This window comes from Trachinotus anak, unplaced genomic scaffold, assembly GCF_046630095.1.
Source record: "Trachinotus anak isolate AG129_WGS33_773 ecotype Australia unplaced genomic scaffold, CSIRO_AGI_Tana_v1 ptg000025l, whole genome shotgun sequence".
NCBI lineage: Eukaryota > Metazoa > Chordata > Actinopteri > Carangiformes > Carangidae > Trachinotus > Trachinotus anak.
In genome coordinates, this window is record NW_027273876.1 from 9,912,394 (window position 1) to 9,933,659 (window position 21,266).

The 21,266-nt window shown below is 40.7% G+C and overlaps 1 protein-coding gene across 1 annotated transcript; it reads right to left on the reverse strand.

The window, feature by feature from the left end:
• Positions 1–398: 398 nt before the first annotated feature.
• Positions 399–17,694, reverse strand: LOC139609148 (integrin beta-3-like). Its single transcript, XM_071463419.1, has 15 exons — positions 17,442–17,694; positions 16,336–16,421; positions 15,427–15,631; positions 15,023–15,275; positions 13,160–13,322; positions 12,752–12,913; positions 12,505–12,600; positions 11,608–11,697; positions 10,822–10,956; positions 9,010–9,454; positions 5,058–5,280; positions 4,856–4,956; positions 4,006–4,125; positions 1,779–1,945; positions 399–1,045 (listed from the first exon to the last, which is right to left on the reverse strand). Exons 1-15 carry the CDS (start codon positions 17,512–17,514, stop codon positions 977–979), a joined length of 2,388 nt encoding a protein of 795 aa, XP_071319520.1. The 5' UTR covers positions 17,515–17,694; the 3' UTR covers positions 399–976.
• Between the last annotated feature and the right edge of the window lie 3,572 nt (positions 17,695–21,266).

Here is a 21,266-nt window from a genome sequence, read left to right on the forward strand (position 1 = left end):
GTATCTTTCACATCTCAAACCTGCACACCTTTTGTGGTTGTAAAGTCAAACTCATCAGAAAGAATGAATAAAATATGTCTACTTATCTGAGCAATAACATACCATTAGTGACACTGATAACACTTATCTCTAACAGTCCACACATGGAGCTGCACCAGTTTTCAAGAAATTTACAGTTTACTCCAAACCACATCACATCTCCAGAACGTCACTTGGCTGAATTAAAGACAGTTTATCTCTCCATAGCCCCACTGAGTACCACTGACAGGAAATCCCAACATTGTGATCAGGAAATGAAGTTTGTTCTGAGTAACATTATCTATCCTTCAGTTCTTCCACTGACCTCAAACATTAGTCCACACACATCACTTTTTTAAAGTAGATTTTCCCACTTCGCCTCAGTGGCATCCAGTCATGTAGATAGTTTTGGTTTTATTTGCCAAGGAAACATTTGTTAATCCACAGATCTTGCTGCCAATAGCTATTTAATACTATTTTCCACCAAAGGTAAAAAATAATGAAAAGCACTAAAATTTTTATGTAATTTTTGGATGCTTTTAGCAAATTAAGTTCAGATTACCTCCATTGTATTGGGGTTGCAACAGAAGAGGGACATATATGGACTAAGGTCCATGTATTATGTGCACAAGATAAAAAAAATATATTTCTGGATATAAAATGAAAACAATATTCATGGTTGGCTACATTACTAAGGTGAAACTTTGGGTGAACTAAACCTTTATTTTGCCCTGCACAACAAAACAGTTCTCAGTCAATCACACAAAACAATACCTTAGATGTATGATGTTTCTGACAAATCCCTGATGCAACGTGTCCTCAGAATCATTTCTACATATTTACAAACACAAATAATTATTAATTATTGTCTTGTGACAGTAGAGGCCTGCACATGATTCAGTGCCTTCCCACAAAGTCCATTATTTTATCCTTTATTCTTCATCCTTGTTCAGTAGCATCAGTCTTTTCCTCTGTATGTGATGTTTGTGAAGGTAGAGGTGGCTCCTTTGTAGAGAGGATTGTGTCCCTGTTTGTCAAATACATATAAAGACACGTAGATTAAGATCAGTTTGACAGACACAGAATAAACCATGTCAAATTTAAAAGTCCCAAGGGAATTGCATAATAGAAAATTAAAGTAAAAAATTTAAATAGCTACTGCATTTCATTACCCATACAACACCCATCCTTTTCTGGGATCTTGCCTTATATTTTTTGTCACATATACAAATCTTGAACATAATCTTCAACATGCCTTATGTTCCCACTCCTGTTACACAGTGAGCATCCTAAAACTACTGTGAATCTTTGTGGTTTCAGGCCTATGGGATTTGGGTGTGTTTTTGAGGCCACAAAGAGGCCTATTACCAGTAAGGGCTAATTAGCGTTAGCTAATTTAAACCAAGCCCTTCCGTTGGCTGCCTTTTGTTCTGCTGAGAGTAACAGCATGCCACAGAAATAATAAAAAACATCTTCAGAAAACAAGAGCGAGAGACTGTGTGTGTGGCCCTGTGTGTGCGTGTGTGTGCGTGCGTGTGTTTTGTGTGTAGACACATTCGTGTGCCAGAGTGTGTTTAAAATTAAGTCCAAAGAAGGATTTTCATGCACCAAAGATGGGCTGAATTGGAAAATTTCACAACTTATTGTTTCAGTTTTTAAAATGAAATCACCTTGATTTCAGTCTTAGTATTAAACAAACACCACATTGGTGGTTTCTATTCCGCAGTATTTTCACACACGTGCCACCTTCAGCTACTAACCGTGTCCCACTTGGCACGAGCACGTTCTTCCTCAAATTTGGCGAACTCCCGTCTGTCATGGATGGTGACCAGCAGTTTCCAGATAAGCAGAGCCGCCAGGCCGAGGAACAAGATGGCTCCTGCCACCGACAGAAGCACCACCAAAATGTCTGGACCCTTGGGGCAGTCTGAATGGAAGGAGGAAGAGATAAAGGAATGAATAACGGTGACACACAGGAGACGATAAGCCAGAGGAAGTCTGATGTCATAATACCGTTTCCTCTCTGCCTTGTCCTTCACTCACTTCAAGATGCTTTTGCTGCAACTCACTCTTCTGCTCAATGCTATGACATTCCTGATACAGGAGTGTACCATTGAAATACAGAGTATAGTAATATTGACACCTGCCGCACTGGCAGGCATAGGGCATCAAACCCAGTGGTGTGATTTCTGTCTAGCTTGAATTACAATCTGTGAAGTGATGCAAGAGAACAAGGGGATGAGCAGAAGGCAATGCGACTTTAACATACCAAAAAGCAGAGAGGAGGACGGGCTGAGTGGAAAATAGTAACCTCGCACAGCCAGGCCACAAATCTCCCATCCCTCATTGTGGTCTGGCAAAACTCAACAGCAATCTGATTTGCACAGTTTCAAGAATGCTGTACAATAGATGACTGACAGCATGAACATGAGGACTTCCCTACACAAGATGGGAATAACACATCACTTATTGTGCTCTCCTTGGTCATTTTTCCCATCATTAGCTGTTCTGGAAAACTACATTAATAATTAACCACCAAATATGTTTCTGAATAAACCTGATGGGAGTAATAGGTCATGCACTGCTGAATCATGCTTCGTTTTATGTCTGCAGCTGCTAGTTTATATGGTTGTTCACAAGTTTGGGAGTTTCAGGGAGAAGGCAAGTCATCATTTCAACACTCTCATTAGTTCACAGATTTGTTTGGCCTATAGTTTCCAGGCATAATACATTCTCGACACATGTTTCTGAAACTGCGGTTTTGTTGCAAAAACTTAAATGAGAGCATTAAGTTGGCTTTGTGAGGAAAAAAGGATGAAGGGCGCGGTTATGGATTGTTTTTTAAAGGCTCTGAAAATGTATTTTCTCAGTCAGCAACTTGCTATGAGTGACTGGGTCGACAAAGGTCATAAAAATTTTGATTACTTCAAATGAGAGGTTTTCTTTTTGTGTTTTCTGTGCTTTTCTCACTGGTTTGAAGCGGGGGGTTCTCACTGTGTGAGTGCATGCTTCCATGAACATACATATGTTCATGGAGGGGGGGGGGGCAGGGTGAACTTTTACAGCCAACATCAAAGCTTTACTCCTCTTCCTCTCTCCTCATTCTGACTGTCTTCTATTTCCTGCTTTCAACTGACCCTTTTGATCCTAATAGCTGCTACCATACTGGCTTATATACAAATCATACCAGGAGTTTATTTCTGCAGCATTATTCATCAACTTTTAAATGAGAAATATGCTTAGTCAACTTTGAAGAGTGTCCATTTCCTGTCTTCCTCCCCTCTTGTCCTTTTCCCTCATAATACAGCTTCATTCAGTTTTAAAAATGTCTGTCCCTTTCTTTTGCTTACTTAGTTTTCTCTCTCTCTCCCTCTACCCACTTTCCTCTTGAGGATATGTAGAGTCAGCAGGCTCCTCGAGGAGCTGGGCAGCTGTTTACGACCGTCTTTGACACGGCAGGGTGCACTGTGTTCAAGGCAAATTTTGGTGTACTTCTCTGCTACCCAGTTGTGCCTAAATTAAACACACCCATTCATTAAAGGCAGACCCAGGGACAAACTTTCTCTGCGGGCACTGATGGTCATTAAAGGCTGTTTTACCGCCCCACACGCTTTCTATTTGGCCACTTAACAAGCAGATGAAGGGCATGCAGCAGGGAAGTGACAACTTGTACTTGGGCGTAGAGAAACACACTGATTTCATAAGGTGAGGAAGTTTGGTATACGCTGTAGGTTACTGATGCATTTGTGGCTGCAGATTTTGTCTTTGTTATCTGTTCAGTATGTGCAATTTCTGGAATAGTCATTGTGGCTTCCTTCACCTCTTCCACATATATTATTAATAACACTACAAACTGGAATAAGCAAAACAGCAAAGTAGAACAGCAACAATAAAGAAACAGTGAAGCTTTGTTAAAAATCAAAATCATTGATCTGAGCAGGTTTAAATGTTTGTTTGTAACGTCAGGTATCCACGAATCTCTCTTACCTGGCTCTTTGACGACATATAAGATGGACTTGCCACTGGCATCTTCATAGTACTGGAAACGCTCCACGCAGTCATTCTCATCTTTGTAAGTACAGTTCACAGCATTTGTATCATGGAGCACTGCATGAAAAAAATGAGGAGAAAAGGGTTCATCAAATAATCAAGAGAGGCATCTCTTTTTTCTTGTTTGGGGTGAATTGGCTACCTGCTTTAGAAAGCAGCATTAACTGATTTTTTGGTCTTATTTTTGAGAGTCATTAGTAGAAATTCTATAAATGCTTATATTGAAATACCTCAATATTCATTTAAGAGGCATTTTTGGGTGTTATCCATTCACTTTGTAGTAAGGCATGGTTTAGAAGTTGTAACTGATGGCTTTATCAAGTGTTAACAATGAAATATAAAAACACTCATTCCTCCTCTTACAAATGAAACTTCAGTACCTTGAGACCTATGTGGTCTGGTATGACCAGTAGCCTACGGTGGCTAAAGTTAGCTAACATTAGCAAAGATTAGTTAGATATTGCTATTTCATTGACATTACTCAGTCATTTTTTATTTTTTTATTATTTTTTTGTGCTACTGTTACATTATTTTTATTGTTGCAATTACCATTATCTTATAGTTGCCACTGTTTCAAAAGTAACACAGGACTGCTTTAACCTGTCAGAAAATGGTAAATTAATACCATATTACTTGTCATTATTAATTCGTTAATGATAAATTATTAAGTAACCATTAATAATGCCATTAATTACAACTTACAAATCTTTTATGAACAATAAACAGTGGCACCCACATTCAAAGGGTTGTTTTTGCAGTTGGAGATTTGGTCGGCTGAGCACCTCACCTATTTCGTCCACAAGCTCAATCTCATCCTTGCAGATTCGAGAGCACGTGTTGTCCTCAAACAGCTTGCCCCTCTTGAAGTGCTTGCACTCCACACACTCCCTTCGCGAAGAGAAACACAGGTCAACAGTTCATTTAAAGAAGCTTTAAAGATACATAAATGTGACAACTCTTTGTGCAAGCTCATCTGTACGCAGACTTACTTCTTCATTGTACAGGCATCAGGGCAGGTGGGACACTTGTCACATGTGGCCCCGTAGGCACCGGGCTGGGTGCACTCACAGGCCCCGCACACGCACTGGCCCCTCCCACTGCACAGCAGACCCAGGTTGGACATACAGGTGTCAGTACGTCTGGAGCAGTTGCAGTTCTCCCCCTGCCAGTCTGGGGCACACTGGCAGAAGCCACAGTTACAGACGCCATGGCCTGGGAGGAGAGAATGGATGGTGAAGGAAAACAAAAAAGAAACAGACACAACAGTCACAAGTCAAACACTGATGTGTTTTCAGATTAATACACACACAGTATTCAGTATGTGCTTGGGCCAGTGCACTTACAATGAGTTAAGTATTGAAATACAGCTTTTACACAGTTCATCCGGATACATTTGTTCTCTTCACTGACCTTGGGATCCTGACTTGAATTTTGAATTACATTTTGTGGGTTTTAACGGCGTGAGTATGTGGCGATGAACCCACAGAAATATCTGTGGAGCTGAGGAGGTTATTCACTTCGCCCCAGCACAAACCTTCTCTGACAAAGCTACTATAATAGTTTATTGGCATGAATTCCACTTCAACGGGTGTGAGGGTGGTACATAGCAATAGAGGAATCAAACACACAATGAAGGAGTGGAGGACAATGTGACCAAGTGACAGTGAGAGATGTTAAAGAGGAAAGAAACAGTGTGTTTCGGGGTTGACACAATTGTAATTTCAGTTGTTGTGCATCAACCTAAGTTTGATGTATTCAGACTGACACAGGTTATGTTTGGAAATTTTGGGAACTCCACTAGCATTTAAAATAATGTTATGTGGGTTTCAACAATGTTTGGGCGGTTAGCTTGGCTGTGGTTTTTCAAGGGATAATGAGTAAAACCTTTGTCATACTCTTGCTATATTTTCCTGTGATGTTTTAACTTTATTCCAGGGTTCAACTCTGTGTTGAGGATTTTCTACCATTAGTATTCAAAACAGTGTGTTTACATCCACCATTCTCAAAATGTTACAAGCGTAATTTTTTCAGTGGCTATGTAAGCTCTTGAGTTGTTACCCCACTGGAAAGCAGAAGTGGTAAGTCATGTTCCTGCAACTGTTCGAGACCTAAAAGCAAGTTCATTGTGTGCCTGTGGTGTCTGGAGGGCTTTTATTTTTGGCTGCATGATTCAGTGCATGTGTGAGTGAATTTTTGCACATTGGTTTGCTGTTATTCCATGGATCCCTATGTGTCTATGAGTGTGCGTGTCAATAAGAGAGTGACACTGCAGAAAACATTGTGGTCTATCACTGCCAAACAATGTCCAGATAAACAATGAGACAGGAAGCTGCTGGGAGCAGTTTGACTGGATAAAAGATCGCCCATGAACAAACTGTCATTACCACTTGACCGCAGGACCCATGGCTTTTAATTAGACCATTCTGTGGAGGAAGAAGAATGGTCCTTGCACTGAATAAGGTATTTCAAAACAACAGCAGATCATGTTCTGCACACAAAACATTTCTAGTACTCTCCCGCTAGGCCCCTTTCTGCCCAAACATGGATTTATTTTTAGCCTTATTACACCACACCAGCCAATGAGTAAGCAGAGAGGTATTTTCATGTTAATATAGGGGCTTTGGGGAATAGAGCAAAACATTTCTCTGTGAGGGCAACAGGGGGGTGAGTGAATGATATATGAGATCTGACGATGTCATGAAGCACAAGGCAGAAAAGCTGCCTGTGCCGAAACTTTGTATTATGCAATTAACAACGCTCAATTAAAATATCCCCAGAGGAATCTCATTAATTGGTCATGTGTTACTGCTATTACACAACAAAGAGGAATTGCCTCAGTAATGTAGAACGCTTGCGATAGAGGGCTCCACGATCTCTGTCCTTTGTACTTTACGCAGGCAGATTTGCTCTTTTCTTCTTTTGTGTCTCTTGTCTCTCTCTGACATTTTAATTCTGCCATCTCTACCTGAATAGTTTGACATTCAGGGCATTTTTTTTTTTGAGAGTTAGATGAGAAGACCAGCACCACTCTCATGCCCGTCCCCGTAAGTGTGGATGGAGTCAGGAGGTGATTAGCTTAGCTGGCATAACGATAAAAGGCAGTGGGAAATGGGAGACAGCTATCTTAGCTCCTCTCAAAGTTGTTGTTTTTGTGCACAGATTGAAAATTTCAGCTTTAGGAGTGTTGACTGGTGTTTGTGTGATATATGCTTCCAGTTATTATGCTAAGCTAGCCCCATATCTGTGCTATATCCACACGATGTGGGCACAAGTAGAACCTCCCATCATTCTGATTTGGGAACATTCACACATTACTCTAAGACAGTTACCCCGCTGCTAACCTTGTAGTTACACCACATAAACTGCTTAAATTTACTACTTGTATTGTGTTACAGGGTCACTACCAAACTGCCAGTGATAATGGTTTTGTGGACACTTCTCTTTTCTGGCCTAGTGGAAGAACTCATAGTTATCAGGAAGCCCTGACATCCCTAAGCATGAAAACATAGCAGAGAGTACACCTCCTGTGTTGGTGGGATTTCTTGCAAGAATGTAATACATGTATAACTTCTGTCAGTAAATGAAGGCAAATGAACCGCTATCAAAAAAAGTGTAATGCCTACTTTACACAGGTAATCCCAGACTGAAAAATTACTCAAATCTCAATGACAACCCTCAGGGTAGTATCATGTGTGTTGACTTGATGACACACTGTCTCTAAAAGAGGAGGAGGATCATGAGGCTCTGAGTTAAAGCTCGGAACAGTTACCAACACAACTCAACCCCACTGTTTAAAAGTCTCCACCGCAACAGAGAAACTTGAGAGGCCCCTCTGACCACAGAAAGCTACTGTCAAACTTGAAAAAATCTTTTTCTTTGTGCATGAATCTTGTTGAACTCCATGGCACAAAAGCTTGGCTTCGCTGACACAAACATACACCCTGAGCGCACACAGTGCACACATCGCACCATTTGTTTATTGTGAATGGAGCCCATGTCCCAGGCAGAGGGGAGTGTTGTTATTGTATGTAATTTTTCCCAGATGAGGTGGGCGGCAAGCCGGTGTGGAGAGGGGGACTGCCACCGCACACACACACACACACACACACACACACACACACACACAATGTTTATGTTATGTCAGTGGGCTATTTTACCTTCTTCACCTTTCAGTTGTGCTCATGTTTTGTAGTGTGAGATGTGAAAATAATGGAAAAGAACATTTATGAAATATTCACCTTCTATTTTGAGAGTTAGATAGGAGGACCGATACCCCTCTCATACCTGTCCACTGAACATGAAGTGACAGCGCACACCTGGATAGCTTAGCTTAGCATAAAGACTGGTAACAGGTGGAAACAAATAGCCATGCAGATCTTTTACCAACAAAACAATAATAATAATAATAATAATAATAATAACAATAAAGCAACCATCACAATTAGCAAAAAATTCCCTGTTTCGTCTGGCCAGCGGTCAACAATACAAATCCATTCAATGTACAGTGCTATAAATCACAGAGAAGCAACACAGCCTCACATCTGAGAAACCATAACCTGTGAATGTTTGCCATTTTTGCTTCATAAATGACTTCGCTGAATGAAATGTTACCAGTAGAGCTGCAGATTAATGGATTAGTTGATTGACAGACTGCAACTTTTAACAAAACGAACCATTTGATGATGTCACCTTGGACCTTGGGAAAAAGCGACAGGCATTTTTCACTATTTTCTGATATTTTATAGACAAAACAATCAAAGAATCGAAGAACTGATAATAAAATGATCATTAATTGCAGTTTTCAATTAGATTATTGTCAGCTGACGAAACTATTATTCATCTTATTGGTTCAGGCCCTGCTCATTCAGCTTGAGATGCTCAAGCAAATGAATTACTCAAGATATTTGAACCTCTTTCTCATTTTAGCTGATGAGATCTTACCTGAGCAGAGTTCCCCCTTGTAGCGCAGACAGTTGAAGTCATCACACTCGCACAGCTTGCCCCAGACTTTCCCAAAGTCACTGCTGTGGCACACACACTGGCCGCACACACAGTCTCCGCGGCCGCTGCAGATGGCAGAGTGGGACCCTCCGGAGCCCGCAGGCCCACTGCAGCGGTCTTGCTCTGTGGGATTATAGTCGCCCTCTGCACACTCACAGTGCGGCCCCAAGCGACCCGGGTGGCACAGGCAGATGCCACACTCGTAGGTGCCGTTTCCGTGGTGACATTTGGGGCTGTTGGGCTGGGCTTTATTCTGGCACTTGCAGTCACACTCGAAGGTGACGGTGATAGAGAGGGAGTCCTTGAAGCCCACAGGCTTAATGATGAATTTTTTCTTCTTCTGCTTGGGGCAACCACGAGCTCTGGCCTCCACACTGAAGGAGACCTGGGTGGGAGGAGGGGATTGGAACTATTAAATTCTGGATGTATTTTGTTCAAACAAAGACTTTTAAAAAGATACCAAATGTCTAATCTGTCGAAGAAAGACATGTTGATGTGTGTATGTGCGAGTTTTTCAGTGTGTGTGTATGTGTAGATATTGTGATAACTTTCTTGTGGCTGGTACTGTGTGAGTGTCTTGGTCAAACAGTGCATGGGAGATCACACACACACACACACACACACACACACACACACACACACACACACACACACACACACACACACACACACACACACTTTGTAAAAAGTGGAGTAGATTGCCCCACACGTAAAAGCACTTTAATGCTTTATTCAATGTTAATTTAAAAGCTGCTCTAATTTTCAGCATTACTGTACTATACAGAATTACATCACTGTTGGCAGAAACAGCACAAAGATGTGACAGGGGAATGCTTCCATATGTATTTAGTCAAAGTAACTGTTCATTCAGCATTGCATCCAAATCTGGGAAATGTCCAAAAGTGGGCAGTCACTACATCTGGTGAAACAGCCATATATGGAAGAAATAAGACGAGCTGAAGCAGAGAGAAAGAAATGTGTGGAGGCCAAAAAATGTCACCTGGAGTGAGGAGAGAACAAGGCAAAGAGCCAAAGAAGCTGTGATAAAGAAAAAATGCAAAAGAGGAACGGACAAAGAACTCTTGAAGCAGACAATTTACTCTAAATGGAGTTGGCAGAAGACGTATGGAAAGACATGAAAACATAAACTAAGAAAGACATGTTCAGAGACAGTGCTGATCCATTTCTTTCCATCATGTGGAAAAGGGGAAAATCCCACATTAAAAACATCTTGATAACAGCAAGAAGGGAAATGGAAAGAGACCAAAAAGACAATGAAAAATAGTACATGGAACCAACTAACATGTTGTTTTTAGAATCAGGACTTGATTGGTATTTTAATCCCCAGAGATAAGACAGATAGGACAGACAAATTTATTTAAAAAAAAAAGTGTAAATTCATTTATACTTGTGATGTAATCTGTTTATCCAGTCTTGTTACAAGGTGCTGACATAATGTCTTGGACATTCCTGTAACAAAGAAACTATACTAACAAGTGGATTTATCTCTAATTTCTTCATAAGAAAAATAATTCTTGAAGGCTGAGTGTGAGACATGTCTTGCTGAGAGTTACTATTTCAGGCTACTGGTTTGGTGTCCTTAAAGAAGTAGATTAATTTTTATAATCACAGAACAAGAAAAAGCCACACTGAACTGATTCTGCTATGCTTACTACTGATATAGGATTTTAGTACTTGGATAAATTTATAGATACCCTTCTTTTTAAGAGACTAAAGTCCTGCAGAACTGACCGTATCTCCTATTTTGAGCCCAGAGCAGGACTTGAGGCCAGGGATGACCTCTCCATTCAGACAGGTGGCGTTAAAGGACAAGGACAGCTCCTCTGGGACGCTTTGGAGCTCCAGCTCCACCTTGGAACGGATTTTCTGGCAACACCAACAAAAGAAAATAGAAAAAAAAAACGTACACACACGGAAAGGTGAGTATACAGGCTTGCATCATGACGCGAAAATTTCCAAATTTAAAATTAGGAAATGACCTGATTTCGAAAACAAGTAATTTCATCCTCTTTTGCTCTTGCAGAGGACTAACACAAAATTAAGTTATTACTACAAGTAAATTATAATAATTATTGTAATTATTATAATGATTTCCCTCTCCCAATTTCTATACTCGGCACTTTTTAATTTCCTTTTCTAATTACATGTTGGCCAATGTATACACAGTGTTTATTTGAGCGTACAGACACTCACATGCAAATATTAACACACACGCTTGTATGTGCACCTGTAAAAACACTAAAGTTCCAGCCAGGACTGAGAGTAAAATCAGTCGTCAGCTCATTCACCTGTTTTCTGCACAATAAACTTGATTAAAAACATAAAGGATGAGACGCAGCCAGGAGCCTCCTACAGTTGGTCAGCTTCACTCTTCAGCCACTGGGGAATTTCTACTGAGTCTCTGGCTCGACTGTGTGTGTGACTCAGACAGGGTGTGTGTGTCAACAAACACATGTCATCCCCTCAAACACTGTCTAACCTAGGCTGTGTGTGTGTGTGTGTGTGTGCAACACTTACAGCATAGGCCTTCAGTATAAGCTGAATAACATTGCCCGAGTCGTTGGACAGTGTTCCTACTGTGGTGCCAGGAATCAGCTCACTGTAGTTCTACAAGACAGAGACAGACGTGAAGGCTGTTGTCATCCTACACAGTCCAACAGTCATATTTGTATCATCGGTTACAAACATATATAAAATACACCCCTCAGTACCTACCATGTTTTATGTTATCCAGTAATTTAAAAATGAAATCTTCTTTCCTAACCCTCTCCATTACCCAGTTAAAAAGGCCAGTTAATGAAAAAAAGGTAGCTGGTGACATTTAATCTGACCGTTAAGGAATGACACACTGGTTTTTATGATTTCTCATAACTGTATCTGAAAATTGTGAGAGTTGTGCGCCATAACTTCACAGTTATATCATCACACCCTAAAAACTCAAGTGTGACACACCCTATCTCACGCTGTTCACAAATTCTCCACTTTTCTTTCTGAACAATTGTAAGTGTCTACAAAACTATATATTTAACACTAGCTTTTGTGAATGCACGCATCAGCAGTCGGTCGTAACAGGAACAGTTTGGGGGGAAAAAAACTGAGTTTGCATGTTGCTGTGTCTGAACAGTACATAATGGTCATTAATTCTGAATTCCCATTCTTCCAACGCAGGATCCAAGAATCGCAGTTTAAAACCAGTGAGGTTTGGAGGACGTCAGCTAAACGCCACAGTATGTTCAAGATGAGATGATTACAGACTGGGATTTGTCGTCTTCTCAGATTCAGTTTAAAAACATTAATAAATGAACTTTTGTTTCTCAGAATTGGTCCCTGCACATTTAGTATTGTGCATATGAAAGTCTTGAATTGAACTTGAACAGGATAAAAGGTTGAGTGTGTGAAGCGCAGAGCAGCGACCTGGTACAGAGGAACTACAGGATTGGTGACAGCAAAGATGAGGTTGATATTGTTCTCCGACATCTTCTCTGTGATCAGAGCGAGAGATGGGTAATCCTGTGGGGCCAAACAGGACGTGTGGTTAACACATGCAAACATAAACACTGAAATGTTCCTATTCATACCACTGCATATTTAAACACTTCTCTCCCATACTGTCTCTGTCTACTGTCTGCACACCAAACACACACTTACAGTATACACTAACCATGGTGGTAGACATGCTGTAAATATTGTCAGAGCTGAGGTGGCACTTCCCATCATTGGGTTGCACGATTCCTGCAAGACGACCATCCAGAGCCACGTGAGTCTTCGCATCCGAGGTGAAGATCAGGAGATGGGAAGCACCGGGCCGCCAGCCGATCTGCTCCTGGTTCACGCCAAAAAAAAAAAAAAAAAAGTTTCAGTTTAGTTTGCAATTTGTTGGACACCCTCATCTAAAGCAGCAAAGCCCTCCCTTTTTAATTTCAACTGTTTTTAATTAGCTGTTCTTTTGGAAATCCTGAAATGTTTATATGTATGTATGTGTGACAGCAGAGAAAAAGAATGTAAAGCAGAATCAGACTTGGGTGCGTGAAACAATGAGTGTGTTTGCACATGCGGTCTGTCTCTCCACCTTGCACACAGCAGCCTGGATGATGGCATCAAAGCCTCCCTCCGGGGCATCTCGGTTCCTGGACACCATCTGCTTCTTGACTTCCTCTGTGAAGCGACCCACTTCCTCCGTCAGAGACAGAACGTGTTTGTAGCCAAACTGGGGCAGACAGGTGGTGTTTATGCTGTCAGTCAAACAGAGATCAGTTTATCAGTCGTTTATTCATCTTTAGCTGATATGCCTTTACAAAAAAAAGATCAAAAGTTGTCCAATTGTTTATACAGAGGTTTTGAGAGGGTAAATAACCAGTCAGATCAGGCAAATTGTTTTTATACTGTATCCGTGTAGCTACATAAATTATTCTAGTTATAATCCATCTTTCTGTTTTGCTCAGTAGCTTTTTGGGATTTTTCTTCTTGTGAAATTTGAATTATTTTCGTTCAGTTACATTTCAGGTGACATGACAGCTCTTCATTTTTAGTCTATTTCACTTGGTTGTGTTTCCTATTATGCAATTTAAGGCACAAGACTATGAGTCTAACAGTTTTGAGGCTGTACTTGTGTACAAACCTTGGCTAAATGATATAGGCAGCACAACATCCTCACAATGCCAGCATGCTGATATTAAGCAGATATACTGTAACCACGTTCATTACCGTTCACATTCACCACCTTAGTGTAGCATGTTAGCATGCTAACATTTGCAAATTAGCACTAAACAAAAACTGAGGATAATGGAAAAGTCATCAGCTAACTAGTTTAAAAAAAAACCAAAAGTTAATATAATAGTGGCGCTACAGAAAAGTCAGGAGATTATCAAAGTTAGTCGGATATATCATCTGGGCACCATGAACAAAATTTTGTGCAAATCCATGAAACAATTTCTCAGATATTTTGGACTACATTGGTGAACTGAATGACTGACATTGCCATACCTATAGCACTTCAAAAAATGGTAATTTGAGTTGTACCTCCTGTTCATCATTCAGGTAAAAAAAAGGTCTCTCTAACTCCACCACTTTCTCTGTGTTTCGTTCACTGCTAGACTGAAATTCTCCACTTGTCTTATCTTTTATCCAAACATTCTTGGAGGCTGGACCGGCAGACTGTGTGTAAGCGGGCGAGTAAATGGACCCAAGGGACCTTAAACCACCAAATCCACCACGGAGTCGCCTACGGACGGGGGTAACAGCAGCTTGCACTGGGACACTGTTAGATTGCCTGCGGTTCATTCAGAGCAGCTGACCAAGCACTGGGGAGCCACTGTAAGCCTTTAACAAGTGCTGTGATGCTGAGCTTGCCTTCATTTTTACTGAGCAACGCTGTTTACAGGTGTCCTCACTAAAATGACATCATCTGAGTCATAATGAAGCTGCTTTCCACATGCAGACATAAGCAGCCACTGAAATCAACACCAGTAGGTACGCATCAGGGATGTTAAACAATGTTAAACGTAAGAATGCAGCCACTAAAATAAACTTTCCATTACAAAGAGGTCTGGATTCAGTTTAGATACATGTGTAGCAACAAGGAAACAGGTTAAGAAGGCTAATCTTGACGTTCTTGTTGTCATGAAGTGTGTCCAATGTTTAGTAAAAGATTGGGAATCTGATGTCTCAACAAATAAAGGCAACAAACTCAGATATGTTTTCCTTTTACACTGGAATATGATTAAATGTGAGCAAATGTACTTAATGTTATAGGAAATATCACTGAAATTGTTGTAACCGTGACAATAAATTGTTATTTCCTCAAAAATATTGATTCAAGTTGGAAATTTACATTTACATTGCTTTCCTTTGAGATCGTTGATTGAACTGTAAGAGGGTGGCATGGCATCAGTCAGTGACTACTTTTCAAACTCTAAGCTCTTTTTTCATTTACCTGTAGCAGGGGTTCAACACAGCCTCTTTGGGGGAGATGTACATGTAAGGTGAGAGTGGCTTGTCCACAAACGCCCCAAAGCCCATGCGGAGGTTGCTGGTGGTGCGGTTCATGGCCTCGGCCAAGCCTTTCCCAAGCGTCCTCAGGCGGAAGAGGTCGTCATTCATAGAGTAGGAGAGGTCCATGAGGTAGTAGAGATCCACTGGGTAGTCCTCTACCTGACGCACCTTCACTTTGAAGCGCTTAGCATCATCTGGGAAACATAATAAAGAAATATCTTTTATTTTATAGCTTTACTTCTCTTCATTCACTCAGTGCAATACTACACCTGGATTCTCAAAACACAATCAGTATGTCTGAAACTCAATTTCCATCACTTGTAAAAACCAGATTGTGAAGCCGACCTGGCCTGAGGGTGATGTGGAGATTCTGGGGCTTGATCTGAGTGACGTCTTGCGTGGCCCCCGCTGCCTTGTCGCTGAGGGGCCGATCCTCGATCACCTGCAGTTTGCTGGTTGGATACTCCAGGGCTGACAGAGCACAGCCTGCTGCGACCAGGTTATTCTCCAGGTCACAGCGGGAGGAGCTGGCCACTCCCTGGCCAAAGTCCTGACAGAAAAACACAGTCACTTGTTTCAAGCAGCCTCCTCACTTATTTTCAGATTTCCCATCTGTTGTAAAGCTGTGTTGAGAGGGAGTTTTGGATCAATTTGAAGGCTAAACTGTAATGGGGATGATAAAGTCCAGAAATGCCACAAGACAGTGTTTCTATTACAAAATCTCCTGGAACAAAGACACACTCCAACATCTCTTCAAAAAACTCTGAACTTAAAGGCAAATTCCACCTTAAATTAAAATGACCATTCCTATCTGAACACCCTCAAATATTTCAGCTAGTGTTTCAGAACACAAAGAAAGAGTACTCAGGCTGAAGTCAATCTGAGAAAACTTCGCTCTTGAATAGAAGGTTGAGTTAACGAACAGACTGAGTTTTGCAGTAATAAATCATTGCATTCAACTAAAGTTTGAAGCAGAAAATATGACTATATCCTCATGCAGTCACAGGATGTCTGTCACTGTGTCACTGTGCCAGGAATCAAATTAAAAACCCAAACACAAGTACATGGACTATTGGGTAGATTTGACTTTAAAAAGGCACTATGAAACAAAAAAGAAACAATAAAATAAAACCGACAAAGATATAATACATCTGCATGCATTCTTCTCACGCAGATTATGTGGCTGGTGAGGAGGTCTGTACCACCCTGCACCAGCAGAAAGCTCACATGAAGTGAAGTGGAAAAGAAACGCACCTCCTGCAAACACCACGCACAGGTCGGGTGCACAGCCAGACACTCCTTGCATGTGCTGGCTCCTCTGGAGGTGCAGACGTTTGAAGCTGGAACCAAAAGAAAAATGATTTTTCAAACAGTACAGTGATACTTTATTGATAATGTTCACCTTATACGAAGGATATCGTTTTTACCAAACTGTGTCAACTTAGAATAAATAAATGGCAAAGAAGAATGAAACCCACCGGAGAGGTTTTCAGTTGTGGAAAGGAACTAAGTACATTTACTCAAGTAATGTATTTAAGTACAATTTTGAGCTACTGTCTTTGAGAATTTCCAATTTATACGACTTTATACTTCTACTCCACAACATGTCACAACATGTACGTTTGTTACTCGTTACTTTTCATATCAAGATTTAATTAAAATAAAAAATGCTAGATTGTGAAGCACAACAGGCCTACAAGACCCTCTTACATATCTGTAGCAGAAATATGTTTCTTTACCAATTATCTCATGACCCCTCAAATTTATAGTGTGACCAGCCTCTAGATTGGGAATCACTGGGCTACCTGACTGTACATTTGTAGTAGATAAAATCTCCAACTGGGCCGGCTACAACAGTAGAATCCATGTATTCATTGATGTATTAACCTAAACAATCAGCAGTGTAATTTCTCAGTCTCAGGGGCCAGGTACTTTTACATTTGATATTTTGAGTATTAGCTACTAATACTTCTGTACTTTTACTTAAGTAAAGTTTTAAATGCAGGACTTTTACTTGTAATGTATTTTGGGCATTTTTACATTGTTGTGTTGTCACTTTTACTTAGAGTACATATGTTGAAAACTATTCATCTCTACAAATGATGTGTCCTTGTGCATGTCCACATTGTCCCAACTTTATAAATTATTCCTCATTGCCAATTATTGAAAATAAAAACAAGAAAACAAAACCACTGACACCTTATTCTGGACCTTTTGACTGGAACAAGCACTTAGAGAACATCTTTTTTTCTTTTTTTTTTTTTTTAAACACTTGGCAGAGTTGAAAACCTCTGAAAATGTTCCTGGCTACACGGGAAAGAAAACAACATAAAAACAGGAGAGCACAAATTACAACTCACCGCAAACATCTGTTATTCCGGTAAAGATCAAAACACACATCCAGAACAGCCGCTGCGCCGGGAGAGCACCCATCCTGGTGCGGGCTCTGCGAGGGAAGAGCCTGCCAACCAGCTCCGGTGCGAGTACAAGCGGGACAGAACAAGAAAAAAAAAAATCTTAAATCTGCAATCGACACAACTCCAAATAGAGTCAAATGTCCTAGAACCAACCCCCGACTCCACATCCATACCTCTCATTACCATACTATTAAATACAGTGGGCGGGGAAAGCGCAGCATCTTAAGGCTGAGCTGTGAGTTTCATTCTGGGGGCTGGCAGGCCTGGGCATCACACATGTGACATTGTAGTATCGGTTGGTTTGTGGCTGTGTGGTCTGGTGTGTGTTCAAAAGTCAGTTCTACTGATATAGAATAAAATATAGTGTAGCCAAATATTAGACTTACTTACAAACAACAGACTTACTAAAGTAAGAATTCACTGTAATCAGGTTTATGTGAGGTTTGCTTTAATATACACTGCCCACTAATGGACATAACCTGTAAGGACAAGTGTCACCAACACTGCAGGTAGGTCTGCACACCCTGGCTGCAGGATATACATGTAAAATATCTATTAATGATTCAAATTGCATTATGAAAAATGAAAACTTGGCCTGATAATAGTCTAATATTAAAACATTTCAACTGAATGGTTTAAGGTTGTTCTCATTTACTGGTTGAATTCTGGCTGAATTCCTCCTATTTCCTTGGCTATAAATGGGTTTAAGAGAACCACAGTTAATCTTTTGAATAAATTACAGTACAACCAGAGTGCCAATTAAACAATAACAAAAGCTGACTTTTGCTTAGGGGTGAAAGGGAACCCAGTACAGGCCAGGTACGTGCCTCAGGGAACTTATGTGTTACTGTCCTTAGGTACAGTATCTTGCTTATTTACAGCTGTCAAATAAGCTGAATGGAGCCTAGTGCGGTAGAAAGTACATTTCCTCTGAAATGTAGTGGAGTGGAAGTGATTTCACACAAGTAGCAGGGGATTTAAGAATCTTAACAAATTATTCTGCTGTAGGTGTAGACATCCACCTCTGCTAGAGGAGGAAGTCTTTCTGAAGTCCCGGGATACATCCCCACTAACTCTGTTCTCATCTCTGCCTACCATGCAAAAAGTCTTCATAAAGTTCAGCACTGGTGTCCCAGCCAGTGCTGCATGTGAGCAGCCTTTCAGCAGAGGCAATGGCCAATTGTTCAGTACCCAATGTAAAATGATAGTTTTTTTAGACCAGTGTTTAAGCTTGTGTGTGTGAGCGCTGGAGACCTGTTCCACTAATACTGACAGGCGCACATGAACCTACATTTCACCTCTTTAAAACGGTGTGCTTAAAACACATACTGAACGCACAAGATACAGCAGAAAGAGTGTTTATGTGTGCAGATGCAAGTTAAGGCACACACATAATTTCAGCTTGAGTGACATTTTCTGCTGGCATGTGACTTTTTCTAAATTTGTATTTTATTATAATTATGTATCACATGCACATTGTCAATTTGATCAAAGCAGTTTGAACTACTTTTTCTAAGCAGCTTACCCCCGAGACTAGTTTTGCTGTTGCTGAATTTAGAACTTACTAAACTTATGAAAACCACTTCTGAAAATACAGTGACTGTCAATTAGTGTGTTTGGTAGGTTCAAGGGAGGACAAGCAACACTTGATTTTGTCACCATCCTGGAACAGCATCCTTTACTCTTCTTCTCATGTATGTTCCACACTGACACAAAGCTGACAGCTAATGCTGTGGAGAACATCTTTCACGTGCAGTTCAGTAGACTGCCGAGTGTAGACTGTAGGCAGCTGAATCTTACAGAATGATTCTGCTGTAGCTGCAGACTTCCACCTCTGGAAGTGGAGGTGGAAGACGTCCTCACTAACTGTGCCCTTATCTCTACCAAAAATGCAAAAACATCTTCATAAAGTTCAACACCAGTGTCCCAGCCAGCACTGCATGTGAGCAGCCTGAGCTGACAGACACATACCCATTTGTATTTGTATTTGTTGAACAGTAGTTAGAACTACTTTTCTATGTAGCTTACCCCGCAAGGCTAGTTTTGCTGTTGCTGAATTTTTGAAGGTTGACTTATGAAAATACAGTAAGTTTAAGGAAGTACTAGCAACACTTGAACTTTCATGTGCAGTTCATTCTACCTGGTAGCACAAGCGTCAGGACCGGGCCAGAGTTCGGAGCTACAGAGACAACAAAATTGGATGAAGGTCAGTCAGAATTAACAGTTTTACTCAAACGCTGCGAATGTGCCACTTTATCTTCTTGCCATTGTAGAAATACATGTTTTTTAATAACTGAAAAGTTTCAACATGCATTTTAGGATGTAGTTAAACATTTCAAGCCACTCTATAAGGCACACTCAGGTTAATAGTTTTGATTGTATTTATATACTGGTGATACAGGTTTGAGGTTTTAGTGACATTTTTCCTCTGCAGGTTGCTGTGTGGTACACAGTAGCCAGCCCAAATGCATACAGTGTTGTATCGTCTGTTTTCCTCCAAATGGGACTATAACACACATAATAGCCCATTGGTTGATAGCCAGAACTGTGTGTAGTTACTTGTTCTATGATGGCATGATGATAAATTCCAAGTCAAGCAGGCTTTCATCAGCTCTTATCCAATATTTTTTTGTTTGTTTGTTTTCCAAAAAGGAATTGAACCCACTATTGTACGCAACATGTTTTGCTGTTGTCAAAGTAACGTGACATGTCGCAAAGTGCTGCCCCATTCCTCTTTTTATACCATCACTTACCAGGTGACATCAGTTAGGTCTGTGAGGGTTCAGGGTTTAGGTTTTGGGGGGGGGGACACTGGGATTGGGTCAGTCTTACCATGTTCTCGTCAAGTGACACACCTTTCACATCAGCCTGCATGGCTGCTGTAGTACCATTGCTATCCACAAGATGTCATTTTCTTATAAGAAGTCTATGGAGCCTTTGAAAGCAAGTGAATGATGTGTCTCCATGTGTGGAGATGACACACACTCTGTTTCACGTCTTCAGCTTCATTTTTAATCTGTCAGACTTTTGGCCTCGGGTAATGATGATTATTAACACTGAATTTAAAACACGCTTAGATGATTAACAGGCAACAAGGGAACACTTGGTCTATTTTAGACATGTGACCAGTTTGATATAGTAGTCAAGTTTATCTTATATAAAGATTCCTTCTCTATCCAGGTTTCATTAAAACTGTCACTAGTCCTCAGTGTTCCCATTTGGCTATCTGTTCACTTTAGGTTAAAATTCAAGGTGAAATTCTTCAAGGCGATCCAGATGGTGATGTTTTTACACAAGACACAAGCTGAAGTTGTCCTGAGATGTTTTGCAGAATTCAGGGTCAGTGACAGTGAAGATCCATTTAATCTGATTAACTGAAGGATGTTTTGGTACATTTAGTTTTCGCTCGTCGATTGTCTTCTATTTGCATCTCGCTGGCGCTGTTTCATTGAACTGAAAGTCACAGCTGAGAGCCAACAGCCATGCTGTTGGCATGGCAGTGAGATGTGAACGGGACTGGCGAGCGGAGCAAATCCTTGAGGCGCGCCAGACGTAAACAGTGAAGCAAAGGAAACCCAGTCACAAACAGAGACAGAGAGGACCATTCCGGAGTAGTCCCTCGTACTTTAGCTTATGGATTGCAAGGATGCATAGGATGTTGAAATGTGACACAGCTTCAACTTTACATTTTGTGGGAAATCAATAAAAGAGAGGCACATTTTCATAGAATGAAACCCGGGTAGCCAAGTCAGTCTTCTTTGTCTAAAT

What these genes read in the sequence shown, in the direction of transcription:
- LOC139609148 (XM_071463419.1), bottom strand. Translation starts at nt 17,514, where the DNA reads ATGGGTGCTCTCCCGGCGCAGCGGCTGTTCTGGATGTGTGTTTTGATC. An exon ending in TCCAGGCTGCTGTGTGCAAG is followed by an intron (nt 12,914 to 13,159) that starts GTGGAGAGACAG and finishes GGCGTGAACCAG; the next exon opens with GAGCAGATCGGCTGGCGGCC. An exon ending in CTCGTGCCAAGTGGGACACG is followed by an intron (nt 1,046 to 1,778) that starts GTTAGTAGCTGA and finishes TTTGACAAACAG; the next exon opens with GGACACAATCCTCTCTACAA.